This window comes from Xiphophorus hellerii, chromosome 8 (assembly GCF_003331165.1).
Source record: "Xiphophorus hellerii strain 12219 chromosome 8, Xiphophorus_hellerii-4.1, whole genome shotgun sequence".
NCBI classification, from domain to species: domain Eukaryota; kingdom Metazoa; phylum Chordata; class Actinopteri; order Cyprinodontiformes; family Poeciliidae; genus Xiphophorus; species Xiphophorus hellerii.
In genome coordinates, this window is record NC_045679.1 from 3,343,467 (window position 1) to 3,361,072 (window position 17,606).

The window sequence follows — 17,606 nt, forward strand, 5'->3', positions numbered from 1 at the left end:
TTTTGTCACATTTAAAAATATATATTTGTAATTCTCCTTCCATTATACTGAGAAGCGTCTCCAAACTTACCAGTGCAATAAAATGTAGTATCAGTTAAAAAGTAAATATTAACAAGTTAGATTCATGGCATATATCATTTATTTAAGTAAAACATGTTTTGGATCCAGCACTGACCTTTGTGGTATGACACAAGAAATTTCCAGTAAATCAGAATTTATTTAACTTATTTATTTGTACATATTGATGTTTTTGATACAGGTAACATTTGAGAATGTGCAGTAATTCATGAAGCAACAATAATACTGAGAGAAATTACATATAAATTTCTATTGGAGACATTTTTATAGCTTCATATTCATAAGCTTTTATCAATCTCATTGGGTTTTAGTAGAATTTCCTTTAAACTGTCTTAACTGGGTTAAATGTTCTAGTTTTCTTCACAAGGCTCTTAAGAGATGTTGCTGGAGTTCTAGTTAATTCCTCCTGAAAGAAATGGTGGAACTGGGTCAGGTTTAAAGGCAATTTTGGAAAAATATTTACTTTCTGTGATCAAATTAAGAATAACATGAAAACCATCAGAAAGCCTGTTCTTTAGGTCAGAGAAGCAAAATATTTTCCTCTCTTCCTTCTCCAACATGGTGGGTCACATTGAGCTGAGCCATGTCTGCTGTTGTCAGCAGCAGATTCATTTTTGTTATCAAAATCATAATTGAAATTTTTCAGATGCAGCGATCAGACCTTTTCTGTCCAACACTGATATCCCGTTTTCATTCTTGTCTGATCTTCCAGTTCCTGGGATTTTTTCTCCAAGGTAAAAAATGTTCTGCAGGTTCTGAGTTTCAGGTAGAAGTTCTGAATTAAACGGAAAAAATTTGGATTTTTCTCCCTTTTATTCTTCAAAGCACCATCATTTGACCTTCATCAACTGGATTCAAGATGGGAATGTTTTAATGTAAGTTAGGAATTTATGAAAGTTAGAGTTGAGGTTGAATAAAATGTCTTATTGATATGTAAACAGGAACAGAACAGGATGAACAGCAAATGAATCAAATGCAGAAGAAAATGTGTTTATTGTTCACTAAATACATAAAGTATAAATGCAGCAAATATACAAAGAGATCATTTACCATTTGAATCCAAGACGTATTTAATAAATTAGGAGCTGACAGAAACGGAAAATGTGCAGTGATTGAAAAAAACTACAGTAAACACAAAGAAATCTGACTGATGAAAGGAAAAAAAAGCACAAGTGTCATGATGTGGTGTGGTGGTGGACCCAAATGCAGCAGTCAGTAGTTGTAGAATAAGTGTATATTTTAATGAAGAAAATCAAACAACAACAAATCCAAAACCTAATAACAAGACAATCCAAATACAAAGCAAACAGAAAACACAAGGGAACAACAGGTAATCCGGGGAATTTAACAAGGATAGTAATGAGCAGGGTGACAAGACAAACCCTCAAGTTGTGACTGGGATAGAGGAGCTTTAGTTTTGGGAGGTAGTAAATGGAACAATGGCCTAGCTAGATGAGATGAGTGATTGCAGGTATGAGTAGTTGGCATTTACCGTTGAGGGGCGGGAATAAGGTGGCACAGAGAAGTTAAAGGGACATGCTGGGGAAAACAAAGGGAGGAAACACCAGGGAGCTGAAAATACTCCTAGCACTAAAGAAACACTAATACTAAAGAAAATCTGATAAACTTTAAGAGAAAAAGACATGAGGGGAAAACATACACAAACCTAAACAGAAAGAAAGTTGATCTAACAATAATAAGAACTAGGGGACTTAGAGCTAGGGTACCTAGAAGGACTAAACAAAGAAATAACCCAACTATAATTGCTAAAGAAGAATGGATATAGATATAGAAAAAAAGACAAACTAAACCTAAACAAACAAAACAAGAAAACTAGACAGAGGGGGAAACTGGAAGGACTTAAAACAAAATAACTTAACTAGAACCACTTAAGAAATGTATACCTAGACTCAGACATGTAAAAATAACTGAACTTGGGGCGAAGAAATAACTAAGACATATACATTACTAGAAACACTACAGGGAGACTGAAATAAGGAATAACTAGAATGATAAATAGAAATAAACTATAGTCACTAAAGAAACTCGACATGGATTCAGAAATACAAGAACAGAACCTCAGGTAACTAAAGAATAAACCTATTTAGAAACACTATGAAGGACTGAAAATAAGGAAAGCAAGAATAAGACAATTTTAACCACAATACATAAACTCCATTGTCAATGTCAAATTTATTTATATAGCACTTTAAAAACAGGTGTAAAACTGCACCAAAGTGCTGTACAAGAATGACAATAACAGAAATTGATAAAAACAGAGTATCAAAACACTAGTTCAAATAAATGCCAAAGAATAAAAATTAGTTTTCAGAAGCAATTTTAAATGACCCAGGCTGTGGGCAGATCTAATTTGGAAAGATAAATTGTTCCATAGATTAGCAGCAACAACAGAAAAAGTCCGATCTCCTTTCCTCTTAAGTTGAGTTTGAAGAACTGTCCTTAATATCTGATTATTTGATAGTAGGGTTCTGGACACAGACTGAAATTTTAAAAGATCCCAAAGATAAGGAGGAGCTAACCCATTGAAAACTTTATAAGTTAATAAAAGAATCTTAAAATCTGTTCGATAAAAGACAGGCAGCCAGTGTAAAGAGGCCAGTATAGGCCTTATATGGTCACACTTCCTGGATCCTGTAAGAAACCGTGCCGCTGCGTTCTGGATGATTTGAAGTCACTGCATCTGTGATTTATCCATGGTACTACATAAAGAATTGTAATAATCCAAACAAGTTGTAATGAAGGCATGGATAAGTCCTTTAAAGTCTTTAAAACAAAAATAAGATTTAACTTTTGCTCAAATTCGCAGGTGATAAAAACCTGATTTAACTAGCTTTAAACAGCTATCAAAATTAAAACCAAGATTCCTAGCAGAGGTCTGACAAAACCAAGCTAAAGAGCCAAGAATCAGATTTGGAGTGTGAAGACTTTGACCAATTTAATATAACTTGAGTTTTACTTTGATTTAGGTGAAGAAAGTTTTGTTCTATCCAAGATTTGACTTCAGCTAAACAATCTATCAATAGCTGAAGAGATTCATTTTTACCATTTTATAGTCTAAGGGGCATATAAATCTGGACGTCATCTGCAAAGCAATGAAAGGAAATGCTAAATTTATGGAAAATTTGACCAAGAGGCATTAAATATAATATAAACAAAATGGGACCTAAAATTGAGCTTTGAGGGACGCCGTACTTCAAAGATTTGGCCCCAGAACAGCATTGGTCAAGATGAACTGAGAAAATGTTGTTTTCTAAATAAGACTTAAACCATTCAAATACTGGGCCTCTTAGGCCAACACAGTGTTTTAATCTATATAAAAGAATCTGATGATCTACAGTGTCAAATGCAGCGCTCAGATCTAGAAGTCATAAAAATGCAACATTGCCTGAATCAACTGTTAAAAGAAGATCATTATACACTCAAAGCAAAGCTGTTTCAGCGCTATGAGCAGCTTTAAACCGAGACTGAAATGTCTCAGTTATATTATTGTCTTTTAAAAACATTTCAAGCTGAATAAAAACTAATTTTTCAAGGAGCTTAAATAAAAAAGGGAGTTTAGAAATGGACCTAAAATTTCCTAGTACACTTGAGTCTAGATTATGTTTTTTAAGAAGGGCATGTTTAATATGCACCGCAGCATATTTAAGACTTGATGGGACACAACCTGACAGCAATGAGGCATTTATCACCATTAAGATATATAGGCTAGCAAGAAGGTCCTGGGTTCGATTCCCGGCCGGGGTCTTTCTGCACGGAGTTTACATGTTCTCCCTGTGCATGGTGGGTTCACTCCGGGTTCTCCGGCTTCCTCCCACAGTCCAAAAACATGACTGTCAGGTTAATTGGTCTCTCTAAATACTCCCTAGGTGGGTGTGTGTGTGTGTGTGGGTGTGTGTGTGCATGGTTGTTTGTCCTGTCTGTCTCTGTGTTGCCCTGCGACAGACTGGCAACCTGTCCAGGGTGTACTCCGCCTCTCACCCGGGACGTTAGCTGGAGATAGGCACCAACACCTCCTGACCCCATTAGGGACAAGGGTGTATGAAAATGGATGGATGGAGGCCAGAAGTGACAAAAATGTATTTTATCAGATGGGTAGGAAGACAATCCAAAGGATAATTTGATGGCTGCAGATGCTTAATAACTGAGGTCAGTTCATCTAAAGAAAGTGGCTGAAAATGCTCCAGAATAGCTATGCTGTGTGGCATTTCGTGGGAATCTAAATCTACCAGGGTATTCGAGCTGCTAAGAGCTAAATTTTTTCTGTGAAAAACTTAGAGAAAGCCTCACAAAGTTCAACAGAGGCTAAAGGGCCAGATATAGTCGAGGGATTAGCAATCCTATCTAGGACATTAACAAGGACTTGAGGCCTGTGCCTATTTGAAGCTACAAGATTGATGAAATATTTAGATTTAGCTAATTTGAGATAATTCTGATAAGTAAATAAACTGCCTTTCAAAATTTCAAATGAAACCTGCAATTTTTCTTTTTTCCACCTCCTCTCAGCTCACCTACATTCCCGTCTGAGTGCATGAGTAGTTTCATTAAGCCACGGCTCTAAAAGTTTCTTTTTTGTAGTTTTTATAGTTTTTAAGAGAGATACGGTATTTAGAGCATTTGAGCATGCATTGTTAAAATTTAGAATAAGAGCTTCAATATCAAGATTGCAATCGGTAGGAAACATAGTATTAGCAAGGACTGCATTTAGTTGAAGAGCAGTTTCAGAGTGTATAGTATGAGAAAGTAGGGGTTTAATAATAATAATAATATCTGCATCTGCAGCCCTGAAATAATAAAATCAAAAGAAATATGAAGGGCTAACCCAAAGAGAACTAAGACATAATGATAAATAAGACCAAAACCCAAATCCAAAAACCCAGAGTCCTGACAACAAGAGGGAAATACAATGTTCTGATATTCATTGTGAATCTTTGACTGAAAACAAAAAAAACACAGATTTTGGAAAAATCCTGGAATAATGCCAGCTTAAATCTATTAAGAACGAGAAGAAGAAAGTTTTAAAGAATTGTGTAGAAGAGTTTCACCAAGAAACAGTTTGGATCCATAAAAACATGTCTCTGAATGAAACAGACATGTAGAGACTGAACTATTATTTATGCAGTGAGAAAGTTTTTCTAACAGGAGGAGATTCTTTAGACTCAGCACAGAAACACTGAGGAACCAGACCAAACTGTAAATCCAGGAATCAGAGGTTCAGTGAATGTGGTGTTGAAGGTGTGGAGGAGGATCAGTGAGTTAGAGGAAACTCTGTAGAAGGACAGAATGCCAGCAGGACAGTCCACATACACTGCTACTCTGTTAGAGACAGAGGAGGAGGAGAGATGTTTTTCTCTGTTATTGTGCAAGAAAGAGTAACCATCAACATTAGAGCAGCTCAGACTCCAGGATTGATCATTCAATCCAAACCAACAGTCTCCACTGTCTCCTTTCCTCCTGATTCTTCTGTAACTCACTGATATATCAACTTTTCCTCTCCACTCGATCTCCCAGTAACAGCGACCAGTCAGACCAGTTCTACACAGCAGCTGATACCAATAATCAAATCTGTCTGGATGATCAGGATATGACTGAAGCTCCTCCACATATGTCACCTTCCTGTTGTCTTCAGACAGTTTGAGGTTTCTGTTCACTGTGTTTGTGTCGATGGTGAGTTGACAGGAATCTGATGGAGAGAACAAACACAATCCAGCTGCAGTTATTGATCATTTATTGACACTTTGATGATGACTCCTGAATGAGTGATGAGACCATTTGAAAATGGTTGAATGTGAGCTGCTTTGTTGTCATGAATCAGATGAAAAACACACTTACATCTTTTCAGTCTCCATGGACCTGGTGTCAAGAATTGGACTCCAGCAGGCTCCACCCTGAAAGGAGGAGGGGGGTCAGACCATCAGTCTCTTTCAGCAGCAAACATGGACATTACATGTCTCTCAGACACACATTGTCCTCCACTGACACAGGAACAGTTCAACATTTGGTCATGTCCACTTGTAGAAATCCAGACAAAGAAAGAAGAGCTGAGAGCAGACAGAAAACTGTGCTGTGATATTAAGCTCACATTCACAAACCAGGGAGAGGCTTCACACACACCTCTGACAAACACCTCTAACCTTTCAGTACTTTCTCTACCAACCAACACCACCAGGTGGCGCTGCTGCACACATTTACAATGAGACCAAGAAGAAGAAGCAGCATCCTGAATCCAGCAGCTGCAGTAATGGCTTGTGAAAGTGTCCAAGGACCATCTGGAACCAGAACCAGCAGATCCAACAGTCCAGAGAGTCTTTGTTTGCATCTTTCCTCTCAGATTTCCAAGCTTCTCTGAGAGGGAAATGACATCATCATTGTACTGATGATGTCATGCTCTGATGTCACTGATCAGGAGCTGCCGAACTTCTACATTTCCAGCATGGAGGACAGAGATCTCAGCTCTGATGAGAAGCTGGCCTGCCTTCAAACTGATTCTGGGTCAATGAAATATTTCCAGATGAAGTCAGACTAAAATGACTGTCTGATTGCTGTTGCACTCAGACAGGCCAAGAAGAAAGCTTCAGGTTCTTCCCCTGTTCAGCTCTACATCCATTGATTTGATATTACATTCATTTCCAGAAAGAGTTGAAATGTTTCAGAAGCATTTATCCAGCAGCTTAGAAAATATCTCTCTTCTTTCCAACCTGATTTAGTCCATGAAGCAGAACATCTCTGCTACTACACCAACAGCAGGTAACTTCTCCAGCTCTCAACTAATTTGAGTTATTAAACCGTCATAGGAGACAAAAGGGGGTTCAAAATGTTATCCATTCATTTATAAATGCCGTGGCTGTAAACTAGATGTTTAGCTGCAAACTAAATGTTTTCCAGCAGACTGACTAAAGACATTTCTCCCTCTTCCTCCTCTATCAGACCTTCTCTGCTCCTGCAGCAGGTTCCTCCATACCTGAGAGCTTCCAGTCTCCAGTGTGGATCCTTCAGTCCAGTCGACAGCAGCTCCACTCCTGAGTCTCCTGGAATATTGTAGCTCAGGTCCAACTCTTTCAGATGGGAGGGGTTGGAGGTCAGAGCTGAGGCCAGAGAAGCACAGCCTTCCTCTGAGACCAAACAGCCTGATAAGCTGCAGACACAATTCATCACATAATGAGGATATGAGATCTCATTAGGTAATGAGATCTCTTCTGGTCATTTTCAGGAGAGGAAGACATTCAAGAAAGTGGTCAGTTCTGTATGTGATACAATTCAACATTTGTCACATGTAGAATGGATAAAAAAGCCTAACAGCTGCTTGGAAGAAGGATCTGCAATAATGCTCCCTTATTGCATTGCTAGGATGCAGCAATTTATCAAGTATGCAGAGTAACATCATCATTCAAAGCCTGACCCAAAAGTTTCGAAATGTCTCTCTTATTGGTTATTTCAGCCTGGAGTGAATGAAAACTAGTCATGTTTATGTGTGGAGACTTGGGCATAGTTAGCCACCTCACAGTCTCTTATTGAAATATTAATTACATACTCTTATATCAGGTGGCTGACAGAAATCTGGATTCACTAGGATTGAGAAGTTTTTACCTGAGAGTTTCCAGGTTGCAGTTTGGACTCTTCAGTCCAGCAGAGAGAATCTTCACTCCTGAATCCTGCAGGTTGTTGTTACTCAGGTCCAGTTCTCTGAGACTGGAGGACTGGGAGCTGAGAACTGAGGACAGAGCTTCACAGCTTCTCTCTGAGAGGATACAACCACTCAGTCTGAGGAGACAGAGAGAAAAATGTGGTATTATACAGTTAATCAAAAAGTATGTTTTACTTTCCATTCAATTATGTTTTTCTTGAAAAGGTTGAAAGGATCTGCAAATAAATCTACTACTGAAATATTTTTAACATCATCTCTCATAGCAAGTAATTGTAACCATTGTACTTTAGAGTTTCCAGGTTGCCATTTGGACTCTTCAGTCCAGCAGAGAGAAGCTTCACTCCTGAATCCTGCAGGTTGTTGTTACTCAGGTCCAGTTCTCTGAGACTGGAGGACTGGGAGCTGAGAACTGAGGACAGAGCTTCACAGCTTCTCTCTGAGAGGTTACAGTCACTTAATCTGATGAGACAGGGAGACAAATCTGTCATTAAACAGTTAATCAAAATTTACATTTTTCTGTCCAATCAACAATCTTCTGCTTTGACAGACTGAAGGAACCCTCTTATTTTGTAAATTTTTACATTGCTCTTTTTTAAATTGGTTAATTCTGTAGATGGTTCTACAACCTTGAATAACTGAACTACATGCAACAAGGAGGCTGGCAAGAGAAATATTAAATTCCACAATGATTTGAATTAATCCAGTTTCAGTTTTATCAGAAAGAGGAGTTTTGCTGCTTGAATGTGTAACATCATGGTTAACCACTGAAGGAAGTTGATCTGTCTTCTACTTGTGGACTTCTATTGGATGAAATCTTGGAGACATTGCACTACTAAACAAAATGAAACAACATTAATCAATATTTACCTCATCATTAGCAGATTTATCTCTGTCAAAAATAACTGCAGTAACAATATGTGACCTTACAGAGCTTTGTTGGAGGCTTTAACCACTGGCAGCAGCCTCAGAAAAACCTCCTCTGAAGCAGAGTATTTCTTCAGGTCAAATACATCCAGATCTTTTCCTGATGATGCTAAGATGAAACCCAGAGCTGACCACTGAGCAGGAGACAGTTTATCTGTGAAGAGACTTCCTGAACTCACAGACTGTTGGATCTCCTCCGCTAGAGAACGATCATTCAGTTCATTCAGACAATGGAACAGATTGATGCTTTTCTCCGCAGACACATTTTCACTGATCTTCTTCTTAATGTACCGAACTGTTTCCTGATTGGTCTGTGAGCTACTTCCTGTCTCTGTCAGCAGACCTTGTAGGAGTCTCTGATTGCTCTGCAGTGAAAGTCCCAGGAGGAAGCGGAGGAACAAGTCCAGGTGTCCATTTGGACTCTGTAAAGCCTGATTAACAGCTCTCTGATGGAGATAATTTATATTTGATCTGTTAAAAAATGTTGAGAAAAATGATGATGTATCTTCATTCATCAAGTTGACCCTAGAGTTGATGAAGGTCTGATGAACATGAAGAGCAGCCAGAAACTCCTGAACACTCAGATGGATGAAGCAGAACACCTTGTCCTGGTACAGACCTCTCTCCTCTTTAAAGATCTGTGTGAACACTCCTGAGTACACTGAGGCTGCTCTGATATCGATGCCACACTCTGTCAGGTCTGATTCATAGAAGATCAAGTTTCTCTTCTTCAGCTGATCAAAAGCCAGTTTTCCGAGAGACTCAATCATCTTCCTGCTCTCTGGACTCCAGTGTGGATCTGTTTCAGCTCCTCCATCATACTTGACCTTCTTCACTTTGGTCTGAACCACCAGGAAGTGGATGTACATCTCAGTCAGGGTTCTGGGCAGCTCTCCTCCCTCTCTGGTCTCCAACACATCCTCCAGAACTGTAGCAGTGATCCAGCAGAAGACTGGGATGTGGCACATGATGTGGAAGCTTCGTGATGTCTTTATGTGGGAGATGATCCTGCTGGCCTGATCCTTATCTCTGAATCTCTTCCTGAAGTACTCCTCCTTCTGTGGGTCATTGAACCCTATGACCTCTGTTACCATGCCAACACACTGAGAAGGGATCTGACTGGCTGCTGCAGGTCGTGTGGTTATCCAGAGGAGAGCAGAGGGAAGCAGTTTCCCCCTGATGAGGTTTGTCAGCAGAACATCCACTGAGGTGGACTCTGTAGCATCAGTCAGGATCTCCTTGTTGTGGAAGTCCAGAGGAAGTCGACTCTCATCCAGGCCATCAAAGATGAACAGAACCTGGAAGTGTTCAAAGCTACAGATTTCTTTGGTTTCACTAAAGAAGTGAAGAACAAGTTCCACCAAACTGAACCTATTCTCTTTCAGCACATTCAGCTCTCTGAAGGTGAATGGAAATATGAACTGGATGTTCTGGTGGGCTTTGTCTTCAGCCCAGTCCAGAGTGAACTTCTGTGTTAAGACTGTTTTCCCAATGCCAGCCACTCCCTTTGTCATCACTGTTCTGATTGGTTGATCTCTTCCATGTGGGACTTTAAAGATGTCTTCTTGTCTGATTGTTGTTTCTGGTCTGTTTGGTTTCCTGGATGCTGTTTCAATCTGTCTGACCTCATGTTCATCATTGACCTCTCCAGTCCCTCCCTCTGTGATGTAGAGCTCTGTGTAGATCTGGTTCAGAAGAGATGGACTTCCTGCTTTAGCAATTCCCTCAAACACAGACCGGAACTTCTTCTTCAGACCAGATTTAAGTTGATGTTGACAAACTGCAGCAAGATGTTCTAAATAAACATACAAAGTAAAATCAGGAACAAATCAAAATCATATTCTGAAGAGGTTTGAATAATGTGATTCCATCTCTTCATATATCAGTAAATGTATGATTTATCCATCAGATTAAATCTTTGTAAAAATCCTCTTACTGCTCTGCAGACGGTCAGCCAGCTCCTCCTGCTTCATCCTCCTCAGGAAGTTCAGCGTTATCTTCATCAGTGCCTCTCTGCTGCTCCTCCTCTGCTCTTCATCACCTTCTAACACCCCATCATCTTCTGTCTGACTCTCTGGGTATTCTGGGTAATCTGGACTCAGAACCTTCTGGATGTTCTTCAGCTCGTTCTTCACAAATGTGACAATATTGTCCTCCAGCAGCTGGAACAGAATAATAGATGAAGGAAACATCAGACTGAAATCATGGAGCCAAACACCAGATGGATGTTGAACAGAGTGACAGTACTCTGATCTACAAAGTCCAGCTTGCAGATGAATGTGAACAGAACCCATAGAAAAGTAGTTGTACATTTACAGACCATAAATATGGAGTCCAGCTGTGTTTGATGCTGCTGGACAGACGGACAACTTGGAACCTCTGAGCTCTGTTGGTCCATTCTGTGGAAGAACCAGGAACAATTAGGAAGTCACTAAATATTCATCCAGGAGTATTCACAGAGGAAATCACCAAGAGTTTCACACTAAAATTACTTGAAGCAGAACAGAGCATCACATGAACACAATACAAAGGAGTAGGTGTAAAAAAGTTGATGTTGCACATCAAACAGTCCACACTGTCAGCAGATCTGATGCTGGTGGACACATTGTCCCGGAAAGTGGGGACAGTGGAAGTGAAGGCTCTGTCCACACAGGTCTTCAGGACAGTGTGGGACATCCAACAGGTTCTGATGATTAGATCTGAATGATGTGGACATGAAGGAGGACTGAGCACTTTGAGCTGCTTTTAGTATGAAGGGTGCTTTATAAATAAAATTGACAGATTGATTGAAATATATGGGTGTGTGTCCATGTGTGGTCCTCTCCTGGGTGTTATAATGAGTGTTTTTAAAATGTATCCTGGAAATCCTGTTGAGAATAAATAATTCTGTGTTTTCCTCTATCTCTTTTAGGTATTCGCATGCTTGTATATACATAAATGCAAACACAGAGTACACGCATGCAAATCTAAGGTTAAAGGAAATGACATACTAGGGAACGCCCTATTTGGAGCGTAACTTAAATAAATAAATAAATAAATGAACAAATAAATAAATATAACTGGGAACATCTGAGTTCATACTGATTCAGTTTCCACACTTACAGCAGTTAGAAACATCTCACCTCTCTGATGGTGGAGCTCCAGGAGATTTAAAGGTAATAGGTTCAACCTTTGACATGTCACTCTTAAAGGACACACAGCTGGGTTCTGGTTCTGGTTCTGGTTTGAGTCTCTGATGGATCCTGACAGAAACATGATGATTAAAACTTAATCTGTTCAGTGTGGATGAAGCAGCAAAGAGGAGCAGCAGCAGCTTCATCACCACGTCTGGTTTGGCCTGATATAGTAAACGGTGTGTGAAAAGAGATGGTGACCTCACCTCTGACCTTTGCTCTGGCTTTCATCTTCCCCATACAGAGTGGTTTTACAGGGAGGGACTCCCTCCTCTCTGTCCTCACACTGATCCATGCTGCTGAATTCACATCAGCTCACACACACTTTCTACCTTCACCTGCAGAGGAAACACACATCATTCATCTGCACATCAACTCTGATCACCCTCACCCCAGCCACTTGTTCTAGCTCTTCTGGGGGAATACCAAGGCGTTCCCAGGCCTGCCAAGAAACATAGTCCCTCCAGCGTGTTCTGGGTCTTCCCCAGGGCCTCCTCCCAGTGGGACGTGCCTGGAACACCTCACCTGGGAGCCGTCCAGGAGGCATTATGACCAGATGCCTGAGCCACCTCAACTGGCTCCTCTCGATGTGAAGGAGCAGCGGCTCTACTCTGAATCCCTCCCGGATGACGAGCTTCTCACCCTATCTCTAAGTGAGAGCCCAAACACCCTACAGAGAAAACCCATTTTGGCCGCTTGTATCCGCGACCTCGTTCTTTCAGTCATGACCCAAAGTTCATGACCATAGATGAGGGTGGGAATGTAGATCGACCGGTAAATCGAGAGCTTCATTTTTGACTCAGCTCTCTCTTCACCATGACAGTATGGTACAGCACCCGCTTCACTGCAGGCGCTGCGCCAATCTGCCTGTTGATCTCCTGCTCCGTTCTTCCCTCATTCGTGAACAAGATCCGAAGATACTTAAAATCCTCCACTTGGGGCAGGACATCCCCCCGACCAGGAGAAGGCACTCTACCCTTTTCCAGCTCAAGACCATGGCCTCGGATTTGGAGTAACTGATCCTCATCCTGCCACTTCACACTTGACTGCAAACCACTCCAGCGAGAGTTACAGATCACAGCCTGGTGAAGCCAACAGGACCACGTCATCCATAAAAAGCAGAGATTTTATGGATGTTGGATACCCTCAACACCGCGGCTGCGTCTAGAAATTCTGTCCATGAAAGTAATTAACAGAATCAGTGACAAAGGGCAGCCCTGGCGGAGTCCAACTCTCACTGGAAACAAGCCTCACTTACTGCCGGCAATGCAGACTGTGACACCGGTCATACCGGAACGTGTACAAAGTTCTCCCGGAGATGGGAGTTAAAGCTCCATCTCACAGGAGACTCTGCTAGATATTCCCAGCAGAACCTCACAACACGTTTGGGCCTGCCAGGTCTGACCAGCATCCTCCGCCACCACCAGAGTGAACTTACCACCAGGTAGTGGTCATTTGACAGCTCCGCACCTCTCTTCACCCGAGTGTGCAAGGCATGCAGCCGCAGATCCGACGAAACGATGACAGTCGATCATCAAACTGAGGCCTAGGGTGTCCTGGTGCCAAGTGCAAATATGGACACCTTATGCCTGAACATATTGTTCTTTATGGACAATCTGTGACGAGCACAGAAGTTCAACAACAGAACACCACTAGAGTTTGGGGAGAGAGGGGAGACGTTCCTCCCAACCACGCCCCTCCAGGTCTCACTGTCATTGCCTATGTGAGCGTTGAAGTCCCCCAGCAGAACAAGGGAGTCCCCAGGAGGAGTACTCTCCAGTACCCCCTCTAAGGACTCCAAAAAGGGTGGGTAATCTGAACTGGTGTTTGGTGCATAAACACAAACAACAGTCAGAACCAGTCCTCCCACCAGTAGGCGGAAGGAGGCCACCCTCTCGTTCACCGGGGTAAACCCCAACATACAGGTGCCGAGATGGGGGGCAACAAGTATGCAGGTGGTGGGCCCATAGGAGGGGGTACACATGTCTCCTCTTCGGGCTGAGCCCGGCCAGGCTCCATGGGTAAAGGCACGGCCACCAGGTGTTTGCCATCGTGCCTCCCCTCCAGGGCAGGCTCCAGAATGGGGCCCCGGTGACCTGCATCCAGGCAAGGGAACACCAAATCCAAAGTTCTTGTCCATCAATAAGGGATCTTCAGCACATCATACTGAAGAAAAAACTGCTGCAACAATAATAAACTATTGTGCATTGTTTGAGTGCATAATTAGCTCAACAGAGACATTTTCAAGCCATTCTTAACTAAAAATCATCATAATCATGTCTGCCATTTACTCAAATGAACAACTTCAAACATATAAATTAACAATGGAAGTGAATATGACAGTGTGAACCTGATAGTGGATTGATTTTCTCTTTCTTTTCTCTGTGAAGCTGATGCTTTTTATTCTCGTGCTACTTTGCTCTGTGTACTGTGCTAACTTTCTTGGAGCCTCTGCACATCTTCCAAATTGCAAACTCAATCCAAATTGAGTATGGATCTGGTCCCGATGACAAGAGTGGGCAAAGGACAGCCCTCCTGCCCCCATGGGACATTTGCATCTGGATAGATGATGGATTCCTCGGAGAAGGAAGACCCTGTCTCTGTCCATATTGTTGGTTTGCCAACATTTAAAATACATACCAAATTGAATTTTTGATAACAGGATGTCTGATTTTTGGAGCTGGCCGGTACCTCACATATCCTGAAATTTGGGAAGTGTTGGCAGCTATTCTGGCCATTGAGAGGCTGCCCCGGTTTGTATGAAGAAATGCCTTGCTGTGAACACTCTGACTCAGATGCTGTGTGAGCAGAACCAAACAGGAAGCGATTCTTGTTGAGAACCACAGTTCAGTTGCAGTTCCTGAAACTTGCTGGCAGGAAGGAACAGACTTTGGAGAAGTTCCTAGCTCAGCTCAGCGAGATTGATTTGACTGAAATGTAACATTGAAATGTAACAGTGAGACTTTAAGGCAGATGGGAAACTTAACAGAGTCAATCCAAAAATAAATTATCCAAAATAAATTATTGTCAATCAAAATGAATCAATCAAATTTTATTTGTATAGCACTATTCAGCAGCAAGTAATTTCAAAGAGCTTTACATCATCAGAAACACAAAGTCATGCAACATAGAATCAACAATCAAAACATTACATTAAGTCGTTAAATACGTAATTGAGTATGTTTCAAATACAACTCTAAACAGGTGGGTTTTTAGTCGAGATTTAAAGAAAGTCAGTGTTTCAGCTGTTTTACTGTTTTTTGGAAGTTTGTTCCAGATTTGCGATGCATCTGGAGGAGAACCAAACTTCTCCTTGTTTAGAAGACCTGAGGGGTCTGGAAGGTTGATACAACAACAGCAGATCTTTAATGTATTGTGGTGCTAAGCCATTCAGTGATTTGTAAACTAACAACAGTATTTTAAAGTCTATTCTCTGAGCTACAGGGAGCCAGTGTAGGGACTTTAAAACTAGTGCTATATGCTCTATCTTCTTGGTTTTAATGAGAACACGAGCAACAGCGTTCTGGATCAGCCACAGCTGTTTGATTGATTTGTTAGTTAGACCTGTGAAGATGCTGTTGCAGTAATTAATGTGACTAAAGATAAACACATGGATGAGTTTCTCTAGATCTCGCTGAGACATTAGTCCTTTAATCCTGGAAATGTTCTTCACGTGATAGAAGGCTGACTTTGTAACTGTCTTTATGTGGCTCTGAAAGTTCAGGTCAGAGTTCATCACTACTCCCAGGTTCCAAGCCTGATCTCTACGTTTTGTCATCTGAATCTGGCTCCCCCTGTGTCAGACATGTAAAGCTGGCTATCTCAAATTATCCTGGATGTTATGAACAAGATGCTCTGTTTCCACTACCCGACTTGGATCTGGTGATGCCTACCACCATCACCCACTCCCTCTTCTCTCTCACTACTCCTGCTCCTTTCCCCATGACATCTATGGACCTGATTCAGAGCTCTACCTAGGTCAGCTGATAACCGCTCTATCACTTATCAAGTTCTATGGCTTGGGAGCTATGGACAGTGTTCACTGGCGTGTGTGTGCCTTTGCAAACACACAAAGGCACACCCACGCACACACATGCACTTGCACTGGAGAATACTGTAGCTATAAACACACACACTCTAAACTCACTGCCTTTGTTGACCCCCTCCCTCATTATGTCTTCGTACCGGCGCCTAGGCTGTTGCAATGAGCTGCGTCGCTCACTTGGGCTACCTGTGCTGGGACCTGTCTACCACCATCACCCACTCCCTCTTCTCTCTCACTACTCCTGCTCCTGAACCACATGTTCTGTTTTTTTATGTTCGGAACATACAAAACAACTTTTCATGTGCAGAGGTTTGTTACAACCTCACATCTGTCTTTCGACAAACTAACAACAACATTCTTCAGAGACACAATCAAACAGTAAAACGTGAATCATTTTAAAATTGGTAATAGTATTTTCTACCATCATAATGTTAAAATACAAGTAGTACATGACTGAATACCAAAATGAATTTGCAGTATTTTAATGCAGGGTGCAAAAAAGACCAAAACATGCAAATAAAAAGGTGGAAGCAATGACAAACACACTGATTTCTGATAGGTGTGAGGCACCGGGCTTAACTAATTATGAATGTTAGCGTGAGTTGGAGCAGGCTAGTTGCACAGGATAAATTGCCATGGTAAACCTTGTGCTACTGCTTTTGTGAAACAAAATCAATTCTTTATTAAGCCAGGATATCTGAAAAATACTGGCTTAATCTGCTATTCTTGTTTTGTGAAACAGCACTCAAAGCTTTAATTCAGGATATAGACATATGAAGCAGATTGTTCAGAGAAAAAACAAAGAAACATCAGCTGTTCATGTTGTTTGATTGCAGTTCATCACTAATCTAATAATCCTGAAAATAAACCTTTAAAAGGAAGAGAGATGAAACTTTGAGCTGAAATCAAAAGTGAATCTGTTCTCCAAACTTCAGAGAGCAAAAACAAACAGGAAAGTTCCTGAAGACAAAGTTTAAGTAGGAAACAAAGCAAACTTACAGTTTGTTCAAACGGTCAAAAGAGTCGAAGAAGAACATCTGAACAACAGACTGACTTTCAAACTGAAAGTAAATGTCAGGGATATTGTGACCTATGATGTCACAACTCACATGCTTTTTAGTTTCTTCTTTCAAAGCGGAATAACCAGAAAGTAGGTCTGAAGTGAAATCAGAGGAAGCACAATAAAATCTTCATGAGGAAGAATAGAAGTCTTGATGAAAATAATGGAATCATGAGGAGAAATGAGCCCAGAAAACAGAACAGCTGCTTTATTCATTCTGCAGTAACTGGTCAGACTATAAATACAAACAGAAAATAATCAGAAAAATTTAACTAATTTGTAGTTCCTGTGTAACCATAGATTATTATTTTAGTGTGGTGAGCAGAGTGAGGACAGTCTCTGTTTAAAACCAGGATCAGCTGAGGAGGTTCTGTTGATCCAGGCTGAAACCCTGATTTAATTTCAATCAACCTGAATTTAATGTTTTGTCACTGTGTGAGAGCTCTTGTAACTGAGTTTAGCTCTATTAAAGGAGAACTAGAGGTTTGTTTCTGATGAGACTACCTGTTTCTCTTATTTCCTGACATTCATGTTTTGGGTTTTTTAAATGATAGTCCAACTGAAATTGTTTCCTCCTGAAATGGAGGACAGTGTCAGTTACATGACAGGGTAAGGATGTGACTCCGTTGTCCACCTGGAAACAGAGATACGTTCAGATCTGAG

General features: G+C 41.0%; 1 protein-coding gene across 1 annotated transcript; it reads right to left on the reverse strand.

The window, feature by feature from the left end:
• Window positions 1–4,589: 4,589 nt before the first annotated feature.
• On the reverse strand, window positions 4,590–16,991 carry LOC116724465 (NLR family CARD domain-containing protein 3-like). The gene is made up of 10 exons (XM_032570184.1): window positions 16,883–16,991; window positions 12,045–12,176; window positions 11,788–11,907; window positions 10,986–11,064; window positions 10,602–10,827; window positions 8,669–10,460; window positions 8,027–8,200; window positions 7,684–7,857; window positions 5,929–5,984; window positions 4,590–5,779 (listed from the first exon to the last, which is right to left on the reverse strand). Exons 2-10 carry the CDS (start codon window positions 12,131–12,133, stop codon window positions 5,256–5,258), a joined length of 3,234 nt encoding a protein of 1,077 aa, XP_032426075.1. The 5' UTR covers window positions 12,134–12,176; window positions 16,883–16,991; the 3' UTR covers window positions 4,590–5,255.
• Window positions 16,992–17,606: the final 615 nt, after the last annotated feature.